This window comes from Eschrichtius robustus, chromosome 12, assembly GCF_028021215.1.
Source record: "Eschrichtius robustus isolate mEscRob2 chromosome 12, mEscRob2.pri, whole genome shotgun sequence".
Taxonomy (NCBI): domain Eukaryota; kingdom Metazoa; phylum Chordata; class Mammalia; order Artiodactyla; family Eschrichtiidae; genus Eschrichtius; species Eschrichtius robustus.
In genome coordinates, this window is record NC_090835.1 from 66,026,878 (window position 1) to 66,053,414 (window position 26,537).

The 26,537-nt window shown below is 37.1% G+C and overlaps 1 protein-coding gene across 1 annotated transcript in view; it reads right to left on the reverse strand.

The window, feature by feature from the left end:
• Positions 1 to 12,555, reverse strand: part of FAM83B (family with sequence similarity 83 member B) — a 68,063-nt gene extending 55,508 nt beyond the window's left edge. Inside the window, exon 1 of the mRNA XM_068558990.1 lies at positions 12,112 to 12,555. Within this exon, the coding sequence (XP_068415091.1) occupies positions 12,112 to 12,555 (444 nt within the window). The remainder of the gene's footprint in view (positions 1 to 12,111) is intronic.
• Positions 12,556 to 26,537: the final 13,982 nt, after the last annotated feature.

Below are 26,537 nucleotides of genomic sequence, written 5' to 3' on the forward strand. Positions count from 1 at the left end.
CTTTGTTCTTCACCAATGAAAGGAGGCAACAGAGGTGCCTACATGAGAGAGCTGTTGTGAAAATAAATATTAATACATATAAAGAGCTTAGCACACTGCCTGGCACATACCAGCCAATAAATGCTAGATAGTATTAATGTCATGAACAAATTTAGTTCTCCTTCCCAGTAGAGAAGCAACGTGATATGAGTCTGGGAATGGAAGACCCCTGAATATGATCTGTACTGAGAGTTACTCATCAGTTGGGTGACTTTGCACTTTTGGACTTTCTCAATTTCCAACTGCTCATTAGTAAAAAGACCACATGGTCACTAACCCGAGATCCTTTTCTTTTTTTAAGTAATTGCTCCCAAATTTCAGCAGGCTTGAGTATGACTATGTACTGTGACTCAGACACTGATTTTTTCCCATGATTATGGATTTTCCAGTAGCACATATTGGATTGATATTTAGCCAAATGGCAATGTTTTTGCATTTTCACATTTATTTACTTGTTTAAAATATTTGTTTGACTTCTTAGGGGGAAAATTGATAGGTGATGATTAATAAGACATTAATACAGACCAAAGGAAAGAAAATGTACACTTACTGATTTTTCTGCTTTTAAAGCTTCGAGATTAATTATTGAGTAGCTAATAATTATGCAAAAATAGTTATGAGGCTTTCTTCATTTCTAAATTCTAAAGGCTTTCTAAAGGAATATTACTGGGAGGTGCTCACCATATCAGCACTGGTGTGCCGAGGGGTGGGAGGAGGGTAGGTACAGGTCCAGGTAGCATGGATCTGCCCTGCCTGCAGCAGAGGCTGCCCTGGTGAGAAACAGCACATTATCCTTGATAATCTTTACAACCGCCAGCACACGGTGTCATAAAAAAGCAGACTGCCTTTTAGTCAGACTTATTGTTGTTTTCAAATTCCCAAGAGACAATGAACTTCCTTATTACCTGTACCCAAGCAGCCTCCACTGCCCCTGTTCTATATGCCTTTGCTTATCAGCACAGGAAATCAAGTATTTTATTATGGGAAAAATCCTAAGTGGAAAAAGCAGGAGGCAAATTGTTATACATAATTTCAAATATGATCTCAACTATATTACATGTGAACATTCTATTTCAGCGATCAAATATTGGGTGCTCAGAGATCACACACACACACACACACACACACACAGTTGTGTGCACATGTACTTCTCTATCCATCTATTTATATCTTAGCAGGAAGAAATTTTCTAAAGTTTATTTTCCCCCATATTTTCTATAAGGAATAGGTATACTTTGATAATAAGAAAAAATAAACCTTTATTCTATGCAATCATTGAACTAGTAATCTGTCTCTGCCAGCAAATATTTTGAGGGCATTTCAACTACATCAAAACTTTTCTACTTTGAAACTTCAGGAAATATCTCTATAACACTCTGATACATAGAGTAAAAAGGTGGGGAAAAAATCCAGACACTTTGTAATACATAGGTCACTCACATAATGTCCATACAGCCTCAACCTCTTATCTATAGATCTCCCACAAATCTTTTAGCACATCCCCCAAATATCAGACTCTAAACCACTTGAAGTGTTTCTTTTTCTACTTGTATGACCTAACAGAGTGTCTTGAACATAGCAGGGATTCAATAAGGACATATAAACTATATATAGTATAGTATGTAGTTGAAACTTTTTATACAGAAATAAATTTTATTGACTTAAAATATTAAGACATTTTAAAATAGCTTTAAGGGCCCCCCCCCCAAATCACCTTCTTTAGGACACAGAATTAAGTAGCTATAGTTTTCTATTCCTGCAGGAAATTGAAGGTATATTCTCATTTCAAGAAGACATTGTCAGCTCCAGGCCATTATCAGCCTGTTGGTGAGCATTATCCCAACATATGCTACAAACTGTTTTATATTTCCCTTTACGTTTTAACTAACCAACAAAATGTTAATATGTCCAAGATTGGATGTAATGGTATTACTCAGAAACATTTCATGACTTCCCACTGTCCATATCCACAAAGCCGGACTGAAGGACCTTCACAATTTGATCTCAACACACACCCCCCACCGCCTTCCTTTTTTTCCAGCCCCACTCTACTCTCCCCACATTCCCTGTTGTCTAAAATATCAAGCTCTCCACGGTACTTCTACTCCTCAACATGTATGCCCCAAGGTGACCTCTGAAGAAAGTGAGGTCCCAAAGGCACCCTCCCAGTTCTTGTTTTTCCCCTCACCTGATCAGCACATGGGGTTGCTTAACACTTGCATTTGGGAGGCTCTGCTTCTCAGCAGGTTATATAACCTCCTGCCTTATCAGGTCCTGGGTCATCATCCAGCCAGTCTTCTTATCTCACACTTTTTTTTTACCTACTTCGTTGTATCTGAGTCTTATTCAGGTACTTTCTAGGCCGTCCCTCACCAATGAGCTCAGGATCAGAACTATTTCCAAGTCCAGCCGCTCTGGATGTAGATTCTAATCTGAACCTTAATCTCTATTTAGACACATATGTTGCTCTTGGTGGCTGCCGTCACCAGTCAACTATCTCAGGGCTCTGGTGAAAATGATAACTTAAAAGCCTCTGTGCCTTGGTCTCTGCCTGCTTCCTGATTGCAACTCTTTCATGACTCTGAGGCCAACCTCAAAGGACAATGCCATAATACCAGTTGCTCAGGCCAAAAATTTGGGGGTCATCTTATATTCTTCAACTTATTTTATACCCCACATTTTACTGCCTTCAAAATATATCCAAAATCTGACCAGCACTGCTACCATCCTGGTAATCTAAGACAATATCATCTCACATTTGAATTATTGTAATAGCCTCTGCTATGCTTATTCTTGAGCCCCTATAGTCAATTTTCAATACTGCAGCCAGATGTGTCCTTTTAAAATAAAGCATATTTCAAGTTGATCATGTCTCTCTTTTGCCCAAAATTCTCCAGTGGCTCCCCATTTTACATGGAGCATAAGCCAAGGTCTTTGTAATGGTCCATGAGGACCTCCATGATACCTCTTTGAACTCACCTAACTCATCTCCCCTTTGCTTTCTTGGGTCCAGGAACTGGCATCCATACTGTTCCTCTAACAAACAAGAAGGCATGTCCCTGCCCTAAAGCTTACCCTATGTCTAGTCTGCTCTGCCCTCAAAGAGATGCAAGGCTCATTCCTTCTTTCCTCAAATCTTGACTCCAATGTCACTTTCTTGATGAGGCCTCTTCTGAACACCCAATTTAAAATCGCAAACTAACCCCTGCCACCGCTCTCAATCAGCCCTCCTTACCCAGCCATATTTGTGTTTTGTTTTTCTCCATAGCACTCCTCATTTATTATGCTTATTAAAATCTAAATCTCCCTATTTGTCAGTAAGCTCCATTCAAAGATAGGGTTTCTTTGGTACTTTATTCTCTTATGTATCCTCAGAATTTAGAACTCTACTTGACATGCAGCAGACATTAAATAAATATTTGCTGAATGAATGAGTAAGTAGCTTGCCATACTTGTCACCTGTTAAGACTGGCCAAAGGTTGGCTGACCCAGTCATAGTTGAACCCAGAAGAGGCCAGAGGACAACCTCATTGACTGCCCTTCTCTTACTTCTTTGAATGTCTCCTTTATTTGAAACTCAGAGAACCCGTTTCTTTTCAGTGCATCCTGATTTAGTCTGCATTCTAGGTGCTACACCTCATCTATATATCATAACCTTCTGTCATTTCCAGTAGGTCACTTCTGATCTCTAATAGTAACCCCACAATGGCTTTGTACTTGGCCCATTTAGAAACCAGTGCTTCCACATCCCCACCAACTGGTCTCCATCCCAGACCCTCTCAACCAGGTCTTCTAAAACCTCCACTTGGGAATATGCAGCCATTAATAGTTTCCAGTTATGACCCTTTTAGATCATTACCACTGACTTAGTCATACCTATCACAAGAAAGCAGATTATTTATCAGTAAAATATGGATAATAAAAGTACCTATTTTACAGGGGGGTATGAAGGTCAGTTTAAAGTACTGCATGTAAAATGCTGACCAGTACATGACACATAAGTGCTCAATAAATTATGTGTTCCTGTTACTAGATTACATAAGATAAATCTTTTACTCAAAATCAGATGCTAGTTCCAGTCCTGATAATAAAAGCAACGTTTTTCAAGATAATTTGAAGAGCGACTAGTTAAAAGACATGAATAATTGATATACAAGTATATGTCACATGATGAATCTGTGGCAACTACAGGAGAATAGGCAGAATCCTTGAAATACAAACGTCAGTCTGGTGTGAGAGCCACCCTCATCTCAAAAGGGTCCCCATAACAACCCCCCATTACATTTCATATCTCATTAGGAGGACAGATAAGCTAAAGGAAGTTATATCCCTTTATTCTCATGGAAGTTAACATTTGATAAGATGCTTCAATGTGTACCTGAGGTCCTAAGCTTATCATCCCATTCAGCTGCAAACTACATTTTATGTATAACATTTTAAACAAAGATGCCTACAGAGTTCTCTTCATCCACGTTCCTTCGGCTTCCTATTGGAATACTACTTGCCTCGTTCTCCTGTGCAGGGTTATTTTTCTGGCTTACCCCTAAAGGCATCTGAGTTTGCAAAATTGCTAAATTCTATCCCTATGAACTTTAAGTATTATTTAGACATTAGGAAAACTGAATGTTTTACGATCATGTTTTATGATTAGCTTTGCCATTCCAACAAACTACTAAAGGTATATTATCAGAAAAATATTACACACTTCAGTAAATAAATAAGTGTTTTTTTAAAAATTTTAATCCTATCACAGGAAGGAAAATGAGTAAACAAATTATCATAAAAAATAAACTGTCTACTTCAGAGACCCCAGAATACAAGGAACTAAATTTTGTCCCATGGTCAATAACAGGCTCTCTCAAAGTTCAAGAGAAAGATTGTACACACCACATGCAGTCCCTATAGGAATTGCTTCTCACGGCTTATTTTGGGAAAAGAAAAGAAAAAGAATTAAAGAGTACCAAAGGGTAAAAACTGAGAACAGAAAATGGTCTTAAAAACATTTCCCTTAATCAGATAAATCATGCACACTCTGAAATAATTCAAATTTTAAATTGTTTCTTTCCAACTATTAACAGAGGTATAGGTTAATATCACCAAGGCAGAGTTTCTGGTAAGTTTATTGGCCCCTCTAAATAATTCTAAGTTTTCTTTTAAAAAGTAAACTCTTTCCCAAATTGCCACTTTCAAACAAAAATCGGTTAAAAATGAAAATCATGGGTGATTTTAGACTTTACCTGATAAGACATAGCCTGGTAAAACATCTGAAACTCATAAATCACACATGACTTTAGTATACAAACCAAGCTGGAGGTCTTATATAACAATTTTTTTTATTTTTTCATACACCAGATTTTTTGCTTCCACAGAGCAGAAAAACAGCCCCTCTAAAGCAAAGTTTTTAAATCTAAGACTAATTATGGTAGACCTTAAATAATATACCTAATATTACTTCTTGAATTACATCAGAATATTTAGTAAGTAATAATAGTTCATAAACTCAGAGTTACTTAAACCAACTTTTGACCCTAAATGGCAGGTCTTTAATAAATATGAACTTTAAAAACTTACAAAAACTTGCTCTTCTTTTTTATAAATATGGAACCCTTGTATAATGTCTTTATTTAAAAATCTAATAAAATTATCACTTTTAAAATTCAAGATGAAAATGGAATGACTACCTTTTTTCCTCTTGGTCTACAGAATGTTCCCCTACCTCCACCTTAGCTTTTCACCAGAACTCTGTACCTTTTCAGATCTTTGGATCTTTATGTAAGAAAGCATGGTTTAGAATTTTTTCTTCAACTCTGAATAGCTGTCCATAAAAGAGATGCCTCACTCTGTATGACAGACTCTAACTCCATCCACCTCACTACAAATACCTCCATTTCATTTCTCTTTTATGGCTGAGTAATATTCCATTGTATACAGAGTGAAGTAAGTCAGAAAGAGAAAAACAAATACAGTATGCTAACACATATATATGGAATCTAAGGGAAAAAAAAAAAAAAAAGGTCATGAAGAACCTAGTGGCAAGACGGGAATAAAGACACAGACCTACTAGAGAATGGACTTGAAGATATGGGGAGGGGGAGCAGTAAGATGTGACAGGGTGAGAGAGTGGTATGGACATATATACACTACCAAACGTAAAATAGATAGCTAGTGGGAAGCAGCCGCATAGCACAGGGAGATCAGCTCGGTGCTTTGTGACCGCCTGGAGGGGTGGGATGGGGAGGGTGGGAGGGGGGGAGACGCAGGGAGGGAGGAGATGTGGGAACGTATGTATATGTATGACTGATTCACTTTGTTATGAAGCAGAAACTGGCGCACCATTGTAAAGCAATTATACTCCAATAAAGATGTTTAAAAAAAAAAAAGAGATGCCTTTTTTGCACATCCTGAGTATAAAATTCATACATCTAAGTTGTCTTCACAGTGGGTCTTATTTTCAAATATACATACTTATGTTGAATCAAAATTTTCCCATTTTGAACTTTCTAAGCAATAATACTGGGAAAATGCTATGTAGATCGCTAATGTAGTGTACATAATCACCACAATACTTCAGAAATGGGTTTGAGTCATTTCACCAACAGCTAATAACTATGGCTGGCATTCCTGGTAAGATGCTGTCTTGTTAGATACTGGACTTGGTCATTTGTTGCTCTCACTTTAAAGAAGAAATGCCAAATCACAGTGATGCAAAAGTACAGGCTGATAAAACAAATACCGTATATTAATGTATGTATGTGGAATCTAGAAAAATGGTACAGATGATCTTATTTGTAAAGCAGAAATAGAGACACACACAGAGAACACATGTATGGATACCAAGGGGGAAGGGGGGGGGGTGTGGGGGGAATTGGGAGATTGGGATTGACACATATGTGCTATTGATACTATGGATAAAATAGACAACTAATGAGAACATACTGCATAGCACAGGGAACTCTACTTAATACACTGTAGTGACCTAAATCGGATGGAAATCCAAAAAAGAGTGGATATATGTATATGTATAGCTGATTTATTTTGCTGTACAGTAGAAACTAACACAACATTGTAAAGCAACTACACTCCAATAAAAATTAATTTTAAAAATACAGGCTGATGGATTTTTTGACAAAATAAAGGTCTGGAGTAATGTAGTAAGAGGAAAAGTAGAAGGAGGAGAAGAAGGGGTCGCCATCATCTCAACACCACATGCAGGGTATTAAACATGTGGCGGTGTCATGGTAGATATGTCAGCCGATTCATTCCACTCTCGCAAAGATCCTATGGAGTATTAGCACCTCCGTTTTACAGATGAGAAAACTAAAGCTCAGAGAGTTTGTAGTATAATGTCTAGTGCAAACAGCTGTTTGAGTTGGGATTCAACCCAGCCCTAACTGACCCTGAGATTCAGAGCCTTCATGTCATTCCATGAAGTCTCTTTGAAAAAGAGCATTATTTGAAATTGGCAATTAGAAGAGGCTGCAGCTTCCTGCCTGTGAAAGTCATCAAGTCAATCAAGGAAACTCAAAACTCTATTTTGCAATAAGGGTAAAGAGCATCTTATTTCCTCTTTCCTCTCCCTTAAGTTAACTGTGTTAAAATCATCAGGGTTATTGTTAGTAGTGGAGGATAGGAGTAGAGACCCAGGAGTTTGGCATAGAGAGAGTATTCCCATGCAGACACAGTGAGAGTTAACATGGTAAAGTCAGTACAATTTTTAAAAGATTTTTAACAAGATCTCTCACTCTCTTTCTCTGTCTCTTTCTCTCTCTCTCTCACACACACACTCACACACACATATAATGCATTTTATTCAAAGAAAAGCTGTTCAAATTAATGTCACAGGATACTAATGTCATTAAATCTTACTAAGCAAAAGCTATTTTTTGGAAGAAACTAATTTTGACTCAAATTTAAACAAAGAAATATTCACAGTGAGTGTTGGAATAGGGAGGGTGCAGAGAGGAAATTCTTAATAAAAATTGGGAATATCAGGAGAGAGATAACCCTAGTCTAATAAGGGCACTGACAAACACATAAATATTGCTTAGCTGGGCAGGATATGGCTGCAAAGTAATAGTGATGAAAGTGACATACTATGACACAATAAATATTATTCATATAATGAACTAATTCAGTATAACATATTGAAATAATCTTGAGGTGGTAAGCGCTATTAGAGATTTGGATAAGAACATTCGATTTAAAAAACCCTAAAATGCTTTGCTTCATGTCTTTCATTAAACAAGTGACAATACCTGTGGTGTACAATGACTTGTTCAATCCATAACTAGTTAGCTCTCAAGCCTCTAGCCCAGTGCTACTTTTATAACACCCATCAAATCCCAGGAGAAGCCCCCATCATTAGTCCAACTTCCCTTTTGTGGCAATGGGCCACCTGGTAGTGAATGTTTCTCTGTATTACTAAGAATTCTGAGGCCATAACAGACACGCCTAGGAACAGTGACTCGGGGAGCAACCAAGACCTGAACTCAGGAGATGCAGGACAGAGCACCTAAGGAATCACTTCTGCCCTAATTCTCACTAGACTTTTGCTTATGTATCTTCTCAACTCCATATTTCACAAGAGTCACATCTCATGGAAGATGCTAGCCTAGAATTAGGAAACAGAGAGGCCAACAGCATTCTGGTTAAACATTTACATATTCAAGATTATCAGAAATGATTGCTTTAGGGATATTTATCACTGAGTGGACAGAAGAAAAATGACTTTAATGAAAGATGACTTTTTAAAGTAATTAGAGGGGACATTTTCATAAGAGGTAGTCGCAGTAATTAGGAATAAATTCATATATCATCTTGGGAACACCTCTTGAGAGACAGATAATTACCTGGGAAAAGTCTTGCTAGACGCTATCAGACTTTATAAAGTTGAACCAAATTTAATTATGTCAACCACATAGTGAAAAATAGAAGGAGGTTAGGAAAGAGCCAGTAAATAAAAATAAGACCATTTTAGGGCACAAGGTATTACCTGTAATTTGATTTTCCCAAAGGAAAATTCTCAAATAGCCAAATAAGCAAATATACAAAAGAAAAAAAAAAAAAAAGAAAAAGAAAAAGAAAAAGGAAACAAAAGAAGAAGAAAAAACATTTCTCTGAATAACCTGTAAGTGACAATTGGCAAAAACGAAATGAACAAATACAAACAAATCTATGGATTTTTGAAATACTATAAAGATTATATTCTGCTTATAAAAGCAGAATGATTCAGAGATAATAAAACAAATGCATATAAATTAATGAATGCAAAAACAAAATATTTTCAGTGGTTATGATCAGACTTCAAATGTTTAGACCTCTAAGAAAACTGCTTTTGGCTTCTTATTATTTTAAGATTTTTTTTTTCCATTTTATGACATTTATTTTCATAAGCACCTTATCTTAATTGCAACAGAGCAGTGAAAACGAATTTAAGTTCTTCTCTGAGATCGTTTCCTGGATTCTGCTTTGCTGGTTCCTAGCTCTACTTGTTACGGCCTCATAGCTCTATAGAGTTTCATAATGTTGATTAACAAAAGAATTTCACAGAGACAAAAACCTTTATTCTATTCACTAAAATAAACATTATTCAAGTACTTTATGAAAAAAGAAAGATCATCCTCTTCATACATTTCATCCTGTCATGACAATTCATTGAGAGTTACCAATAAAGAGAATTTGTCCTCTGAAAATAGTTCAGAAACAAGAAGTTTATCATAATAACTAAGAGGCTTGATTCTGAAGGTTTACAAGAGCCTAACTGACCAGCTGAATAAATGATAGTCATGAAAAGCAGGCAGAATATTTAAAAGGCAACGTGTTCCAACAAGCTGGTATTTCATAATAATATTTCCTCTTCTTATTTTTTCACAGGACCTAGTTCAGTTATGGGCTAAATAGTCTAAAATTTTGTAAAAATGTGGTCAATAACTTTGTCTTCTCTGGAGTACTGGATCCTTCAAAAATCTTTAAATTAACATAGTGACATATGAAGAAATTTCCAAAATATTCGCAAAATATACATCCCATGCATTTATAGCCCATTTAACCTCAATATTTATTGCATCTGGTTAGAAACAAACACATTCTCCAATGCTTTTGGAAAAAAAAAGGGAAAGAAAACCACTAAGTAATCTATTATGATTTATATTCAGTTTCAATATACTCAACTTATAAAGTTCAAATAATTCTTTCTTTGAATTCAGCTTGGATATGTATATACAAGGTAATATACATACCTTGGGTGTGTATAAAGGTAGAATTCTTTCTTATTTTATGCCACTTAGATTTGGTGAAAGAGAAGCAAAGCATTACATTATTGTTTTACAGTTTGGACTTTGAGTTCCTCAGCTTGCTAATTCAAGTAGGAATTCTAAGCAGACGATGACCAGGCAGAGGATATTACTTTTAGAGGCTCACTAAATAAATAGCTGCCACATTAGAAAGAAAAATACATCAGAAGGTCATGACTAATGTTCAGTTTCCAGTGAGTGCTAGCCCAAGAACTCACGCTAGCTCCTGAATTTCATTTTGTGCCATAGAAATGCAATGCCCCATAGGAGATTAGCTGTGGTGCAGGCTGATGAACTCATAACTACTGTTTACCATAATAACAAATATTAAGCTTCACTGATGTATTTTTCAATTTTCAGTTAACACTGTAGTTCAAAAACGTATTGTCTCCCCAAACAGAAATTCACAAATGTTCGTACTTGATATTTGTTGTTTTACCTTTACAAGGACTCATATATTTTCTTGACTTCTGTTGTTTCACAAAATACAATTGTATACTTTGTTCTCAGAGCATAGGATAGTCCAGTTGTAAAAATCCTCATGGTTCAATTCATAGAATTGAACTGACAGTTCAATTCATTCAATGAAAGTTTGGACACCTACCGTGTACCTGATTCTATAGCTAATGTTTAACAACTGGAATAGATTCGTGCTTCCTTGATGTAACCCTGCTAAAGGAGTTAATATGGTTACAAGGTCAGGTTATTTGAGCTTAAAAGGTCCAGGGAAAAAAAATCACTTTACTTTTGCAAAGCCTGAGTTTGACAGTAGCCTTGGAACACTGTGTCTTCCTAATGTGAAAGGGAGGCTCTTAGTTGCCTGTCTTCCAAACTACCATGTCCCTGTGGGTTTCAAGGGTCTAATATGTCTGTACTTCATAAAAGCATGCTTTCCCAAGCATCTCTGTGTCTTGTTGACATGAAAGAAAGCAATGCTGTGTATGTGTGCATCCCAAGGCCCCTTTTAGATCTAAATTTCTATACTGTATAGTATCTGTAACTAAGAAATAGACACTTCGTAGTTAACAATCATAACTTTTTGTTCATACATTTTAAAACTCAATAAACAGCCTGGGAAATTTTGTTGTAGTTTCCAAAACACCCATCATGGTGGTGAGTACATAGAAAACTCGCAAGAAGCTTTATTAGATTGATTAAAAGAACATTTTTACAGTTTTACCTGAGTTCTAAAATAGAATTTCTGAGATTTATAAACCAATAAAAATATTTAAGAGAGAGTACAGAGGCCCTAAAATGCTAAGCACCTCAGGACTTTACTGCAGAATTTTACATTATCAAGCCTGATTTTTTTACTGTTTTCACACAACTTAGGAAATAAATAAGAAAATCTATGCTTTATTTTATAGGATAAACTATATCCAGAGCAAGAATTAGGGCTCAGTCCTGTTAAGAACAAAGAAAAATTCACCAGATTTGCCAACCACATATTTCCTTTCAGAGATTAAGGAAAATGTAAGTGATTTAGGCTATGAATACAACAAATCATCTCTTTTCCGGTCCATACACCTCAGCCTTCATGGGTGAAGCTCTCTCATGTACGTGACGAAGAGAAGGAAATCTCCACCTGTAGCAGGAACCCAACACCACTCTCTCAGATATTTACAAGATATGGGAAGTACAACCTTCCTACGTATCCATACATATATTTCCTGAAACAGGCATGGTCTATACATATAGAGACTCTTTTATTAACATATGTCTGTTATACTATGGTGATTTTCCACATTTCGAATTTTTCATTTAGAAATAGAAATATTACCTTTCTTGCTTCTTTTATCATCTTCCGAATGGTTTCCTTAATTGTAAGTAGTTGTGCTCTTGGTGGATGAAAGAGGAGGTCAATGTGGGTCCCCCTTAAGAGTCCAGGCATCACATACGGCCAGCCCAAGTCAAGATTGGGAGCTTCCACATCAGACTCAACAGGCCAGTAAGTCCCTGAAGATGAGGTATCATCGCAGAAATTATCAGTACCATGTGCTGTGCTTTGTGCCACTTTTTGAACATTTTTCAAAATATAATTAATTTCTTCCTCGGCTAGAAAGTCTGGCACTCGTTCCTTGGCAAGAAATTCTTGGTAAGCATCTAACCCCTGTTCAATCAGCGTGTCCACAGCTACTCGATACCATTCCTTGTAGTGAGGTTCAATGTAATTGTCTAATTTACACTCATCATTCAAGGAGGAAAGAATTGATGAGTTCTCCATACTTGCAAACCTTTGACAGTGGCACTTTCAAATGCCCATTCGTGCAGTGATGAGAGGTATCTGGGTATTTAAAAAGAAGGAAATCAAGAACAGTTAGAATTCTGTAATCAAATGTTTCATAATCCATGTTCAACTGTTATTTTTACATTTACTCATAAAAATGAGTACCAGTAGCTCAATATGACATACATTTCATATCCAAAGTGGCAATAATAATACCATAATTCACATATCTATCACAAATGAGCTAAACAGAATCCCATTCACAGACTGCTAGCTGATATTCCTTTTCCAAGTTACCTCTAACTTTAGTTTCTCATCTAAGGAAATACACCTTCCCTCTCTGATATCCAGAAAGTCCATCCTTCTTAACTTTAATCTGTGATTACACATGGTGTGATCAGTTTCTTTTTGGTTTTAAAATATTTTAAAATAAAATTAGAAGAAAACCAATGCCTGACCAGCCATTTATATAAATCTTACTGAGTACTTGTTATACATATATCCTGATGAAATATAAAAAGCACAGAACACTTGTCTTCCAGGAACTTATTAATTAGATGAAGAGGCAAAATGTATACACAAAACTGTTTGTTACCACTTTGAACAAAGACATATATTGCTAAGGGCCAAAATGAGTACTGTCTGTAGTCAATGCTTTCAGAATAAAAGCAAGTAGAGATCAATATGGAATAAAAGAGTTACGGATAGCCTTGCACAGGAGGTGGGCTTCAGCTGAACCTGGGGTAATGAGTAAGAATATGATCAGGTGGAAAGAAGGAATATTTTCATCCCACATAAAAATGTAAAACATAAGCAAAAGCACAGAACAAGTATGTGCTTGGTACATTCAGGAGTTAATTAAAAAAAAAAAAAATCTTGGTCTGCTGGAAATGAGGATCCTTGTATTAGGGGTAGGAGATAAAGTTGAATAGACAAAATGGAGCCAGGTGTGGAGGGCCACTGGAGACTGTTGTGATTTAGCAAAACTTGTGTTTAAAACAATTAGTCTGGCAGTATCAGGGGAGTGGAGGAGAGACAAGTAGCTAGGAGAGTCTTTCAGAGTTCAAACTCTCAGTGAGGACGTGACAAGAATATTCAAGTGATGGTTCAAAGAATGAACTCCTGAAATTTGATGGCTTGACAACATATAGGTGATAAAGAAATTCAGGACATCAAAGACAATTCAGATTCCTCTTAGGAATTAAAATCTGCCTATCTGAGCTCACGCCCCATCCCTCATGCCCACAAAATGTTATCTGTTCCATAATTCCCTGCATGAGATACTGGACTGGACCTTATCTCAATCAAATAAGGGATTTTCCAGGCTTCTGAAGTCAGGATCTTCATCCTGTGGATTCAAACAAAGTACAACCCTATGATGTGCTACAAGCACAAAAGGGCTTATTTGACCAAAAACATCTTTGTCAGTGGCCCTGCCCTAGTTTACAATTTTCCACTTCACTCAGACTTTTTGGTCTCAGGTTTACCAAAAATCAAATCTGATTTGGGAGGGTAACCCAGGAAGCCATTATCATTTATCAACTCCTTACCTGAAAATATGTAACAAGAGTCACTACTCATAGACAGAAGTCATGAAGGAATGGACAATAAATAGGGCCATAAGTTTTGCTGGGGGAGAAAAGATCAGAAAAAGATCCAGCATATAGGAAGGCAGAGATGAGGAGTGAGGAAGATACACAGTACCTTACGTTACTATTTTAGTGCAGATAAGCCTATGTCCATCCCTAGGCTCAGAGTTTTTACAGAGAAAATCTAGCAGTAATGAAAGCCTAAAGAGTAAATCTGATACAAAAATAAAAACAGAACATGTTCCTTTCGGTCTCCTGGAGGGTCCTCAGCTTGAGCCATAACTTGATCCAGGCCAAGGCGACTGGACCTGTCCCTGGGTCCCAAGACCATCAGGCTGTGCAATGTGGCATCTGAGTTCTGGGCAATACCATCTTCCTGCCCCACATGGTATTATGGTGGAGCTTTGGGTAACACACTCTCACTCCTCCGTGGGCAGAAGGAGGAATAAATACCAAGCTGTCTGCTAGTGTGAGAGATATGGTATGAAGAAGTAAAATTTGTTTCTTTTATTACCTAATTACATTTAACTTAATCTATTGACATGCACCAGGAAGCCAATGAGGAAACTTTCATAAATGTCTCAATCTTGTATAAGGTGCCATCTTCTTTCAAATGACATTTTATTTGAGTCCAGTGGTTCTCAACAGGGGAGATTTGACCCCACCCCCATCCCAAACAAGAACAATGTCTGGAGATGTTTTTAATTATAAGGATTTGTGGGGAGGGTGCTACTGGCATTCAGTGTGTAGGGGCCAGGGATGCACAGGACAGCCACCCACAGTAAGGAATTCTTTGGTCCAAAATGTCAATAGTGCCAAGGCTGAGAACTCTTCATCAAGTTGCTCACTTCCTATGCATGATATCATACTACTAATTGATGACTTTTTGGTGTTCATTACAGTTTTCTTTGGCACATAACACTCATTTTTAACAAAGAAATAAGGTTTTTATTTGCTTGAGAGGATCAATCCATTTGATGAAAGTATAGTTCCCTAAGGTTTAGTGAGGTGTGGTTCTCATTTGATAATTCCAGTCCATGAAGGGACAAATATCCAGTGATCACATGAAAATCACACAGATTATTTGTAATTGTTGAAAACAGTAGGTAACTGCTGATTGTTCATAACAATCCCAAGTTTTCTGAGCACTCATTTTTAAACTTTTAAAATTTAACTTTTGAATTCCTATAACTTGTGATGTTAACTGCCTATGACTTATCTGGAAATTAAAATGCATAAAGTGCTTTAAAAAACTATATTCATTTCTGCGCTTTACCTACGCAAATATGTACTCTGCAACTATAAAAAATTTATTCTTGAACTATGTGTAAGCTGAGAAATCATAAAGATCAGAGGGATTTGGAAAGTAAAATAAAACTAGGAGGATAAAGTGAAAAGTTAATTATGAAGGAAAAAACAATTGAAAATGAGAAAAAAGCAAAACACAACAGGACTAATCAAATAGCAAAGCCAGAAATGATGCAGAAAAACACACCAAAGGAAAAATGCAACAGCCATAAGCACTGAAGTTGAGATATGATTTATAAGGGTTAAGAAATAAATACACTTGATTTGTCCTGCTGGAGAGAGGCTATCTTTCAATGCCTAGAGATATCCATTTATTGCAAGAGGTGTTTACAAGGGATACTTGTAAAGGAGCCATCTACGGACAAATTTTAATGGAGGAGAGCAAGGTAATGGTACCTACATAAACAGCTACTGCAATAAAATAGCACCAGTATTTAGTTATAGACTTAATATAATACTTTCGAGAGTTCAATTATTAAATATTGGAAGGGCTATAATTGAGGATAAAATGAATTGGGTGTACCTTTAAACATACAAAAAGCATTATTTAATTCATAACCATTAAAAACTCCTAGAAAGTATATTCTTTCAACATACAGGATAGAGTTAATAAGTAGAGAAAAATAAAATCTCACCACGATATAAAAGCTGAGCAGAGTGCTAGGCTCGGCTGCTATTTAAGTGACTAACTCCAGAAAAAGAGCCTTGGAAAATACATGATTCAAATCCAGGCCCCCAAACCACTACACACTGCATTTGATATCAAATCTTTAGTTTAACTTGCGGGAAGTATAAATTCCAAATGTTAAATCTGTAAATACAAAAGCTATAAACAAGGTATAAAAGAATAGATTTCAGTGCATGGGCCACTCTGAAAAACAGTTGGGCAGGTTCATTTATAAAACTGCATATAAATACGCAACTAACACATGAGATAAAAATTGCACTCCTGGGGTTGATCCCAGAGAAATGAAAACTTATCTTCACACAAAAACTTGTACATGAATGTTCATAGCAGCTTTATTCATAATAGCTCTAAACTGGAAACAGCTCAAATGTCCTTTGCAGGTGAAATTATACAAACTGTGGTACCCTCAGACCACAGAACATTAGTCAGCTATACAATGAACTAACTTCTTATGCCTGCAGCAACCTGGATGAACCTCACGAGAATTATGCTGGGTGAAAAAAGCCAACTCCCAAAGATTCCACGCTGCATGATTTCATTTATAAAACAGTCTTGAAATGACAAAGTTATAAAAATGATCAGATTAGCGAATGCCAGGGCATAAAGAAGGGGTGGATGTAAAAGGGCAACAAGGGGCATTTTCATGGTGATGGAAACTTTCTGGATCTTGACAATATCCACGTCATTATACTGGGTGTGACACAGAATAACAGTTTTTGCAAGATGTAACCACTGAGGGAAACTGGGTAAAAGATAACAACGAATTCCTCTGTATTATTTCTCTCAACTTCATGTGAATCTACAATTACCTCAAAACAAATTATACTGATGAGCAATTTCATCTGCCTTGAATAGAAAACAAAAACAAAAACAGGGCTTCCCTGGTGGCACAGTGGTTGAGAGTCTGCCTGCCAATGCAGGGGACACGGGTTCGAGCCCTGGTCTGGGAAGATCCCACATGCCGCGGAGCGACTAGGCCCGTGAGCCACAATTGCTGAGCCTGCGCGTGTGGAGCCTGTGCTCCGCAACAAGAGAGGCCGTGATAATGAGAGGCCCGCGCACCGCGATGAAGAGTGGCCCCCACTTGCCGCAACTAGAGAAAGCCCTCGCACAGAAACGAAGACCCAACACAGCCAAAAATAAATAAATAAATAAAATTAAAAAAAAAAAAAAAAAAAAAAAACAACGCATAGCTGGGAGGGTGAGAGCTTGTGTGCAGGCTCACACCACCATGTTCAAAGCCTGATTCCCAAATTACAGTAAGTCCCCTACATAACGAACCTTCAAGTTGTGTCGAGATGCAAACGTGGGTTCCATCAATGTCAGGCGTGAGTGAAATTGCAGCTTGCCCTCTGATTGTGTTAGGTGAGTACCTAGGCTAACTTTGTTGGACTTACGAACAAATTGGACTGAGGAATGCACTCTCGGAACAGAACTCATTCATATGTAGAGGACTTACTGTATTGTGAAGCTCTTGGACAAGTGACCTATGTCCACAAGCCTCAGTCTGTGTGTGTTACCGAATGCTAGTTCATGTTCCTGACCCCCAGTGAGGCCAATCAAACTGAAGCATCAGAGTTTGGAACAGAGAAAGGCTTATTGCAGGGCCCAGCAAGGAGAACTGGCGGCTTGGGTGGCTCACACTCAAAATCCCCGAGCTCCCCACCGGGTTCCAGCAAAGCATTTGTAAAGACCAGGTGAGGGAGGGACATCTCAGGGAATGTGACCATCTGATGCACAGTTCTCTGATTGGTTGATGGTGAGGTACCAGGGTGGTGTCACAAGGGATAACGGTATCAATCCTTAGGCTCCAATAGGTGTAGGGACTATGTGGTCATGGTCATCAAGTAGTTAATTTCTTCTATCTGGTGGTGGTTTTTAACATCTGAAAAACTCAGGAAATATGAGATGCTATTATGGGGGGGTACTTCAGAGAGGAGCTAAAGCAGAAGATAATGGGGGAGTGGTCTGTCCCAGGAAGGCCCCATAGGGTCCTGCTCAGTTACATGTTAGTGGCATTAGGTCATTCTAAGGAATAAATGAGGTAATACCCTTAAAATATTTAGCTTTTACCATAATTATTATTATACTACTATTCCTATTTTACGTTTTAACAATCTGTTACAGTATGAACACTATAAAGATACAAAAATAATTTGTTCAAAAGAGTCTTTTAGGATTCAAAAACAGGTAGTGTTTTCTGTCATCCCATTAACAATGTTATGCACTGTTTTGTCAACTGCAGTATTAAGCAAACAGTCAAAAATAGTCTCCATTTGTTTATGGTTTCTGATCTAAGAAAATTCATTGAAAAGACTTCTGAAATAAGAGGTCAGTGAAAAAATGCTCCAAGGAGAAATTACAAGCTTCTTAAATGACAGATAGTCTGAGGTTATGATTATTTCATGTGCAAACAGCTGGCTCCAAATCAGGACTTTGACCGAAAAATACCAAACAGATCAGAGTTGCCAGTGTCTTTGAGGTCCTTTTCCCAACTTCCATCTTAGGCTGTTTCTGTTCAGCTATTGAATGCTGTTATGAATTCAATTGTATCCTCCAACAAAATATGTTTAAGTCCTAACCCTCAGTACCAGTGAATGTGATCTTATTTGGAAATAGGGTCTTCTTTCTAAGAGACAGGTCATAGACAAATACACAGGGAGAACTCCAAACGAGGACAGAGTTAGAGATTGGAATGCTAAGGATTTCTGGCAACACCAGAGCTAAGAGAAAGCCATGGACAGACTAACCCCTAGAGCCTTCTAAGAAAATGAGGTTCTGAGGAAACCTTGATTTCAGACTATTAGCCTCTAGAACTGTGAGAGAATAAACTCTATTGTTTCAGGACAAAATTTGTGGTAGCTTGTTATAGCAACACAAGGAAGCTAATATAAACACACATAGGATTGATTGTCTTTATTTGTAAACCTTAAAGAATGTAAAATAAAGGAACTTAATAAAAAATTAATTTACCCTCCACAAGTAATTTCAAGTGTTTTTCTAGTTTATGTGGTATTATAAAACCAGTTCTCTGACATAACTTCAACGTTAGGCAAATTTCACTAAGGGACATTTTATAGTCTTTCAAATATTGAGGAAAAAATGCCTCATATCACTCTTTTTTTTTGGGGGGGTGAGAACTGACTCTATGATGTGTATCAAAATGTCTATGTACAGAAGATGAGAAAATGTTTTATAAAGGACTGTTTCAGAACATCCCTGTCTTATAAAATCATAATCTATGATGGACCACTGTTCAAAATCATATATCTCTTCTTTGTTCAAATTTGTACCTGCCAAGATAAGTTTGACTTTGATTATCAGAAATTTAAGATGACAATTAAAACATTCAAGAAGTTACTGTTAAATTAAAAATTCACTATAATACTGAAGCTGCCAAGGACAATCTGATATCTAATTTTGGCATCCAAATGTATTAGGAGTTTCTAAACTGGCTTCATAATAACACTTACAAAAAAATGGTCCAGTATCCAAGAGCACAGGTCACAGGCTTCCACAGAGCAGGCCAAGGAATACATGCCTGCGTGGCACACGCAATCAGAGTGTGGGTGTAGATGTCTCCATATGTGGGTCACCAACAGAATCACCCATCTTATCAAACTCATGAAAAGCACAAAACTAAGCAGCTCCAACTCATTTTATCAATCCCAAATGAAAACTCCATTTGCTCAATATCTAATCATTTATTAGTTTTCTTAATCTCTTTTAACTGGGGATAGAATGATGATCACTTTCACATCAAAATAATTGCAGGGTTTGTTTATATTGGCTGCTCTTCAATATATTTGCACCCCCAGTCTAAACTATAGTTCAAATGTAAGAAAATAAAGGCCACCAATTTATGTTAATGACATTAAAACATAATCATTCACTACCATTTGGAAGGATTTATTGAGTAATTCCTGTAAAGAAATTTGTAGGAAAAAGAATAAACACTTTACTGAGAGAACATATACTTAATAGTCAAACTGCAGAGGATTACTCTATGCATGGCTTAAAATGCAAGAGAAATTAGACTAAAACTACTCTTTGACCAATATCTAACTTGTTCCTGAACTGTGTTTTATTATGATATTAGTACGCCAGAAGCTCCAATGGATGGAACAAGGTCATCCTGATGGGTTGTAACTTGTGCCAAAATGCTCCATCTCTGCCTGGTCCTGATCAATGTGTGTAACAACCATTTGGACCAATAAATAGAAAAACATTGATACAGTTTACGGAATTGAACAATAGCATATATATTAGATGCCAGAATCAATATTCAAAATGAATTCAAAATGATCTTAAGTAGTGAAATATAAATTTATTTAAATTTAATAAATCAACTGGATAGGATTAAACTCAATAAAATAAATTTTAAAGTTTGAATTTACATTTAAAACTAGCTATAAAAGTATAGGATGGAGGAGGGTTTGGGAGCAGATTATGTCATAAAGAATAGTTGAATAATTGGAATGTTTAGTCCAAAGAGAACACAAAGATAGGCATATTAGGGTAGTCTTTAATTACAAGAAATGGTGAAGCAGAATTATTTTAAAGGCAAATGACAAATCACAAGTTGGCTCAGTGACCCAGAGTGGGAAAGACGGCCCAGGATTTGACTTCTGCTCTGCCACATACTGGTTGTAAGACCTAGGTCTTCATTATTTCAGGGTTCCAAACCTCGTGTTCCTCACCAGGAAAACGGGTAAAATAACAGTACTGATAGCAAAAGGTTTCTATAAAGACTAAATGAGATAAAAGCCTTACTCTATATCAGCCATAAAAACTGCTAAAAATGGTGAGGTAGTCATATAGGAAGGAGTTTTATTTAGTAATAAGGCTCTATTTTTCTCTTTCTTACTGAACACCCTCTTTCTGTATGTAATCACACAGAGGACATATTTTTGGATAGAGTCCTATAATGTGTCACAAATTGGCTTCCCGGGGGACCCTTTGCTTTAAAATTTTAAGATGATATTTATTTTGCCTTCTGAAGAGACCTGGGATACCCACAAACCCGCGAACTTTGTTTGGAAGCAAGGAAGTGGTTAGGAAAGCGTTTCTTAGTCAGGTGTAACAAAGACCTGCCTACTATGCCCTGTCCTGGATTCTCCAGAGTCAGCCTTCACATTTTTTTGAAGTTAAATAAACAGCATTATACACAAATGCAAAACAAATGAACAAAAAACCCAAGAAAGTCAGAGGGTGTCTCTAGTAGTTTTAATAGCAGGCAAAAATGCTTCTGTTATGATGCTATATGGACAACAAGCAGGTTACCAAACTACATAAGAGCAAAATTATAACTAAAGAAAATTCACCCAAAACCAAAAGGAAACACACACATAAAAATGAGAGTGCTTGTCTTAGAGTGGTGGTTCTATGGGCGATGTTTTAAAACTTCTTTACACGTTTCTGTATTTACCAGATGTGTATCAATGAATATGTATTGTTGGCACTGGGGAAAAAGAAAGTTGATAAAAGAAGTATCCCAACAGTTATTTTTGACTTTAGAATGCCCTCCTCTTTTTTTCAGTCATGTGCTAAGTTGACTGTAATAGGTAAGTTAAAACTCTGCATATAATAATTATTAGACTCTGAAGTCTAATAATTATTACAAAGCAACACATGAAAAAGTACAAAATGTCCAGAAAATAAAGGTATGGTCACAGGGACCACAAAGAAAAAAATAAAATTAAAATAACTACATGTGGTTAACGAGGTCTTAGTAAGTAGCTCAGAGATGCACAGTGTCATCCCCAACTCTCAGGGGTCAGGACCAGAACCAGGGCAAGGAGTGCCACAGCACTCATGGCACCTGTTATCACATCTGATGCATCAATTAAAGGCCTTATTTTCTATACCTCCTTCACTAGACTAGGAGCGCTGGGATAGGGGAGACTCTCTGTTTAGCACACTCATTAATGCTCAGGATGGACATAATTGTTAAATAATAAGCTAATCACATACTGCGTTAATAACTCAAAGTAAGAGAATGAGAGTTGATTAAAGTATGATAGGCCAAAAAATGCCAAAGTATAAATTTTTTAATAAAACGATAATATCCATGCAGAACTCTTAAAGATTGAAGCAACTACTTGTTTATATTAACTAGAGGTTAATTTTTTTATAATACAAAATATTACCCATTTGTAAAGCACTTTTAAGAAAATAATTAGAAACCCAGTGACTGCTGTAAGTCATTAGATAAATCTAGAGATCTCTATCAAAAAACACAAACACGGGCTTCCCTAGTGGCTCAGTGGTTGAGAATCTGCCTGCCGATGCAGGGGACATGGGTTCGAGCCCTGGTCTGAGAAGATCCAACGTGCCGCGGAGCAACTAGCCCCGTGAGCCACAATTACTGAGCCTGTGCGTCTGGAGCCTGTGCTCCGCAACAGGAGAGGCCGCGACAGTGAGAGGCCCACACACCGCGATGAAGAGTGGCCCCCACTTGCCACAACTGGAGAAAGCCCTCGCACAGAAACGAAGACCCAACACAGCCAAAAATAAATAAATAAATAAATTTAAAAAAAAAAAAAACACACAAACACTTATTTCAAATGAGCACTTTGTCAGGAGAATGGAGATGTTATCAAGTGTCACTTGGAGATTCTAACAAAAATTTTTCTGACTTACTTCACTTTATATGACAGACTCTAGGTCCATCCACCTCACTACAAATAACTCAATTTTGTTTCTTTTTATGGCTGACTAATATTCCATTGTATATATGTGCCACATCTTCTTGATCCATTCATCAGTCGATGGACACTTAGGTTGCTTCCATGTCCTGGCTATTGTAAATAGTGCTGCAGTGAACACTGTGGTACATGTCTCTTTTTGAACTATGGTTTTCTCAGGGTATATGCCCAGTAGTGGGATTGCTGGGTCATATGGTAGTTCTAGTTTTAGTTTTTTAAGGAACCTCCATACTGTTCTCCATAGTGGCTGTATCAATTTACATTCCCACCAACAGTGCAAGAGGGTTCCCTTTTCTCCACACCCTCTCCAGCATTTATTCTTTGTAGATTTTTTGATGATGGCCATTCTGACAGGTGTGAGGTGATACCTCATTGTAGTTTTGATTTGCATTTCTCTGACGATTAGTGATGTTGAGCATCCTTTCATGTGTTTATTGGCAATCTGTATCTCTTCTTTGGAGAAATGTCTATTTAGGTCTTCTGCCCATTTTTGGATTGGGTTTTTGTTTTCTTGATATTGAGCTTCATGAGCTGCTTGTATATTTTGGAGATTAATCCTTTGTCAGTTGCTTTGTTTGCAAATATTTTCTCCCATTCTGAGTGTTGTCTTTTGGTCTTGTTTATGGTTTCCTTTGCTGTGCAAAAGCTTTTAAGTTTCATTAGGTCCCATTTGCTTATTTTTGTTTTTATTTCCATTACTCTAGGAGGTGGGTCAAAAAAGATCTTGCTGTGATTTATGTCATAGAGTGCTCTGCCTATGTTTTCCTCTAAGAGTTTGATAGTGTCTGGCCTTACATTTAGGGCTTTAATCCATTTTGAGTTTATTTTTGCATATGGTGTTAGGGAGTGTTCTAATTTCATTCTTTTACATGTAGCTGTCCTGATTTCCCAGCACCACTTATTGAAGAGGCTGTCTTTTCTCCATTGTATATTCTTGCCTCCTTTATCAAAGGTAAGGTGACCATATGTGTGTGGGTTTATCTCTGGGCTTTCTATCTTGTTCCATTGATCTATATTTCTGTTTTTGTGCCAGTACCCTACTCTCTTGATTACTGTAGCTTTGTAGTATGGTCTGAAGTCAGGGAGCCTGATTCCTCCAGCTCCATTTTTCTTTCTCAAGACTGCTTTGGCTATTCAGGATCTTTTGTGTTTCCATACAAATTGTGCAATTTTTTGTTCTAGTTCTGTGAAAAAATGCCATTGGTAGTTTGATAGGGATTGCATTGAGTCTGTAGATTGCTTTGTGTAGTAGAGTCATTTTCACAATGTTGATTCTTCCAATCCAAGAACATGGTATATCTCTCCATCCGTTTATATCATCTTTAATTTCAAAGTTTAAAGTCTTGTGTTTTTCAACGGAAATAGTGATACAAATTAGCTGTAAAGCATGACTCATTTCACCTCTGTTATTAATGTCAGTTCTATTATTAAATTGATTTATTTCAGCAGGAAGAAAGGATTCATTCTGTGTTTAAATTAATTATGATTACAGACGTTTGGTATATCATTAAGGTGAAACTGGCATGGACTATATATTCCAGAGCAGCCCGGAGAAGTTTAAAAATCGACATTTTTTTTTTAACAACGTGAAAAAACACAGCAGTGTGAGGCTTCGGATTATCCAATAAATTACCCTGTTACAAAGCCAGATTATGGTTTCAAGGATTATGTAAATCTCTCCATTCTAAAGGTACGTAAAACTTGCACGTGAGTCACTTGGTGGCCGTCTGGGTTATCAGACCGACTGGGGTGTCACAGGGCTTGTGCTCAAGTGACCCTTATTTTACTTAATAACGACCCCAAAGCAAGAGGAGTGAAGATGGCAATTCGGAAACGCCAGAGAGAGGATGTAAAATGCTTCCTTTGAGTGAAAAGGCGAAAGCTCTGTACTTTTCATCATGAAAGAAAAAAAGGTATGTGCTGAGGTTGCTGAGATCCATGGGCTTAGTCAGTACAAGACTAGCACTTTCTTCTAGATACCTTGAAATATTTATGAGAATGTGTCTACTTTAGGAAGAAGCTAGAGCCATGTGGCTGACAGGGTCTTGGTGCTCCGGCTGGGTGTCAGGCCTGAGCCTCTGAGGTGGGAGAGCCGAGTTCAGGACATTGGTCCAGCAGAGACCTCCCAGCCCCACATAATATCAAATGGTGAAAGCTCTCTCAGAGATCTCCATCTCAACACTAAGACCCAGCTCCACTCAAAGACCAGCAAGCTACAGTGCTAGACACCCTATGCCAAACAACTAGTAAGACAGGAACACAACCCCACCCAATAGCAGAGAGGCTGCCTAAAATCATAATAAGCTCACAGACACCCCAAAACACATCACCGGATGTGCTTAGCTAGCTATATCACAGTTGAAATAAAGTGATCCTCTTTTATTTTCTCCCAGAAATTCCCCCCAAAAAAATGTGATTGGAAAACTAGCCCATGCTAGTTCAGCCCTTTTACTGATTTCTCACTAAGCTTCTTCATTGGCTCCTCTAACTTGTTTATAAAACAACTGCACACATAGAAATTAATTAGGTCTAAATAAAGAAACACATTTTTTAAATGTGTAAAATGCTGCTGGATTTGTATAATGGATTCTAGGTCTTGTGGATTTCAGGGAAACAGTAACCTGAGTTCCCTGTGATCTCTCTTTGTAACTGTGCTTTAATCTCTCTGACCGTGGTTCTAACCTGGGAAACTGTAATGACAAGCAATCCCTACAACAATGTACATTTTCAAGTGGAAAGACCCTGGCACTGTTCTGAAGGTGTGTTATCACTGGTTACATTATCAAAAGCTATCTTCTCTGTGCTTCAGTTGTAAACATCCTCTGTACAAATCAAGAAAGTCATTCACATGGAAAGTATACAAAATAAACAACTATTGAGGGTGTCCCCCAGATAATGGTATTACTATGCTGTGATATTAAAATCAAAAGTAACAATTTGTTTCAACTCAAATCATTAATGATTTTATCAAGTCACTTACTCCACATGTGATTTGTGCACACACCTACTTAAGATGATCTATGGCTCCTGTCCCAAATTTCTGGGGAATCATACTTGGGATCCAATGGCCTTGAATAGATTTTATGCTCTTTTCCCTTTAGGTTTCTTGTCCTAACTCTTCTACATACAAGATGCAACCTGCTAACTGGGAGTAAGTCTACTCTGTAAACAAAACACGGGATTTTATATAGTTTGAAGACACTGTCTTAATAACAGGGCTCTGAATTAAGGCTTTGAGGATGTACCAGATGTGACTGATTTCTCAGGGAATACCTTTAGATGTGAGTGTACAAGAACTGGCCAATTGCATAAACAAATGCTTTTGTAATAAAGCACTTTTCATGTTACTTTCAATGTTTAGAGGCTGATGTTTTTTGCCTCACATTAATAGACATGGAAATTGTAGACACAGGCTATCATTTCAATTTTCTTTAGTATCATTTTTCTATTAAGATTTTAAAAAGAAAGATTCAATTATATGTATAAGTGGTCCCTTAGTTCTTTTGACCTGTGACTTTTTCTGCATTAGACACTGACACTCAAAGTAACTCTTCTGTGATAAATCCAGTCTTTAATCCATCAACTAAGAAATATTTCAATTTACTGCCCAGTAAGGCTGTCAGCATGTCAATATGCAGTTTCAAAACATCGTTACCCTCTTTTTACTGTCTTATTTGCACTCTTATT